Source organism: Pundamilia nyererei, unplaced genomic scaffold, assembly GCF_000239375.1.
Source record: "Pundamilia nyererei isolate P.nyererei 1_Seehausen unplaced genomic scaffold, PunNye1.0 scaffold00128, whole genome shotgun sequence".
Lineage (NCBI taxonomy): Eukaryota > Metazoa > Chordata > Actinopteri > Cichliformes > Cichlidae > Pundamilia > Pundamilia nyererei.
Window position 1 is genome coordinate 1887022 of NW_005187529.1, and position 1944 is coordinate 1888965.

At 40.6% G+C, this 1944-nt stretch overlaps 1 protein-coding gene across 1 annotated transcript in view; it reads right to left on the reverse strand.

Annotated features, from left to right (window-relative positions):
• Positions 1–1905, reverse strand: part of LOC102193785 (sulfotransferase family cytosolic 2B member 1-like) — a 22672-nt gene extending 20767 nt beyond the window's left edge. Inside the window, exon 1 of the mRNA XM_005743201.1 lies at positions 1717–1905. Coding sequence (XP_005743258.1) covers positions 1717–1858 — 142 coding nt within the window. The 5' untranslated portion in view covers positions 1859–1905. The remainder of the gene's footprint in view (positions 1–1716) is intronic.
• Positions 1906–1944: the final 39 nt, after the last annotated feature.

Here is a 1944-nt window from a genome sequence, read left to right on the forward strand (position 1 = left end):
GTATCGTTTTTCACTCTGAGTTTTCTAAACCGGCTTCCTGAAACAGGGCCCAGGTCTTCAAGTATAACTGCATAACGGGTTAACAGAAACAATAGTGGGAACCGGTGCTTAGTATCAGGAACGCTTATGAAAATCGGTCTTAGTAAATGTGAGCACAGTTTGTAACTGCTCTCCAATTAAAGATCCTGCACATCATACACACACATGACTGCCAGGTGCAGTGCTTTCCATCATCTCAACACACTCTTTTCACTTGTTGGTATATTTCATCTCTATCATTAACCACGCTAATCTGCTGGACATCCTTTCTACCTTGTCTTGACTAGCCAGTTGTTACAAGCCCCATTTTCTTTTCTTAGTGTGCAGCCTCACATACAACTCATTATAAACCATTTCCTTTCATAAGCGCTCTCTTTGCTGTATGACAAGCTCCCAGAACTCAGGTCTTTCTTCACCTTGGATACTTTCCTGTAGTTCTTCTTTTCACAACAAGTCTACTTGTTGTTTGGAAACTATCCAGAGGATACATTCTGCGCAGTTTTCCCAGACATCTGATAACCCTTGCCTTCCACCCAGAGCTATCTTAAATCCTCTCTGAACTCTGTGCAACATTCTTTGCTCTTCAACTTCAGCGACTCATCTGCCTAGCTACATTCTCACCTGCCACTACCTTGCAGACTCCCATTTCCTTCAAACTGCACATTTTATACACTTTTATACATCCCTCTATGTTCCTCCCTCTTCTTGAAGTACGTGTTCACCACAGCCATTTGCATCATTTTTCACAATATCATAACAGTTGACACACGGCTTTGGAGTGACTGGAAAAACTTTGCATAACTCTTGCATAGTGCACAGTATCTAGGCTTACTTAACCACATATATAGGTTTATGCAGTCTCTAGCCTTCAAAGGCAAACTGGTAATAGTAAACATTCAGGTTGAGCAGCAAACTGTTCAAGGACGGTGTTGTGCCAAAAAGTGATTGCCTGCCAAAAAGTGATTTCCAATGTTTCCGTGTACTTTTTATGTGTAATATCTTTACGTATGTTCGTAAACAGACTTCGGTGAACAGGGTTTACAAAGGGGTTATATATAGAATTTAAAAATTATCTGTTTTTCAAGTATCTTTACAACTCTGTGTCATTGTACTTATATTATAACCAATTTGGTCGTTTATCCCCACTTAAAATATTTTTACAGAACTATTGTAATATTTGCTGCCATTTCTGTTGTCCTCTTGGCCAGCTTACTCTTACAAAAGACATTTTTAATGTTAATGACATTTTTTTAACTGCATAAATAAAGGTTACGTAAAAGTCACTGCCAAAAACTGATTGCGGCTTCTACCTTCTTACACTAATGTTGTTTGTGGCTCAAGATGACTTTATGTCATCCATAAGGGATGCATTTGACATATGTTTCACATATTATAGGCCAACACTTATAGCAGTTTAAATACCGGAAATCACTTTTTGGCAGAACAACTGCTGTACTGTACAACAACTGTTGTATTGTACAACAACGGCGTACAATTCACTCGCGAACCTCATTTATTTTCACCCTCACCCGCAGACTCTGCGTGCTCTGTCTGACACCACTTACACAGATAAATGCGCAGGTGCAGCGTCTATCATCAAATTCTACCGTCACAAAGGTTTAGTCATCAGTTTTCTGTGAAGTAAAAGCCGCTTGAGTGTTTTACAGAAGCTCTCACCTGACTTCGGGTAGGTAACAGCCAGGACGTCGTCGTCTTCAAACTTGAATCCCTGAGCAAACTCCAAACTCTCATAAGAGTGAGTTTCCTTGGGCACAATCAGTCCGTGATAGTGCAGGTACATCTCCTCGGAAATCGACATTTTTCGAAGTATGCAGAGAAAGTGTAGCTGTCAGTAACCGTCGTACTTCCCCGCCACGTTCACGTACGGTGGGAAATCACAGAGGA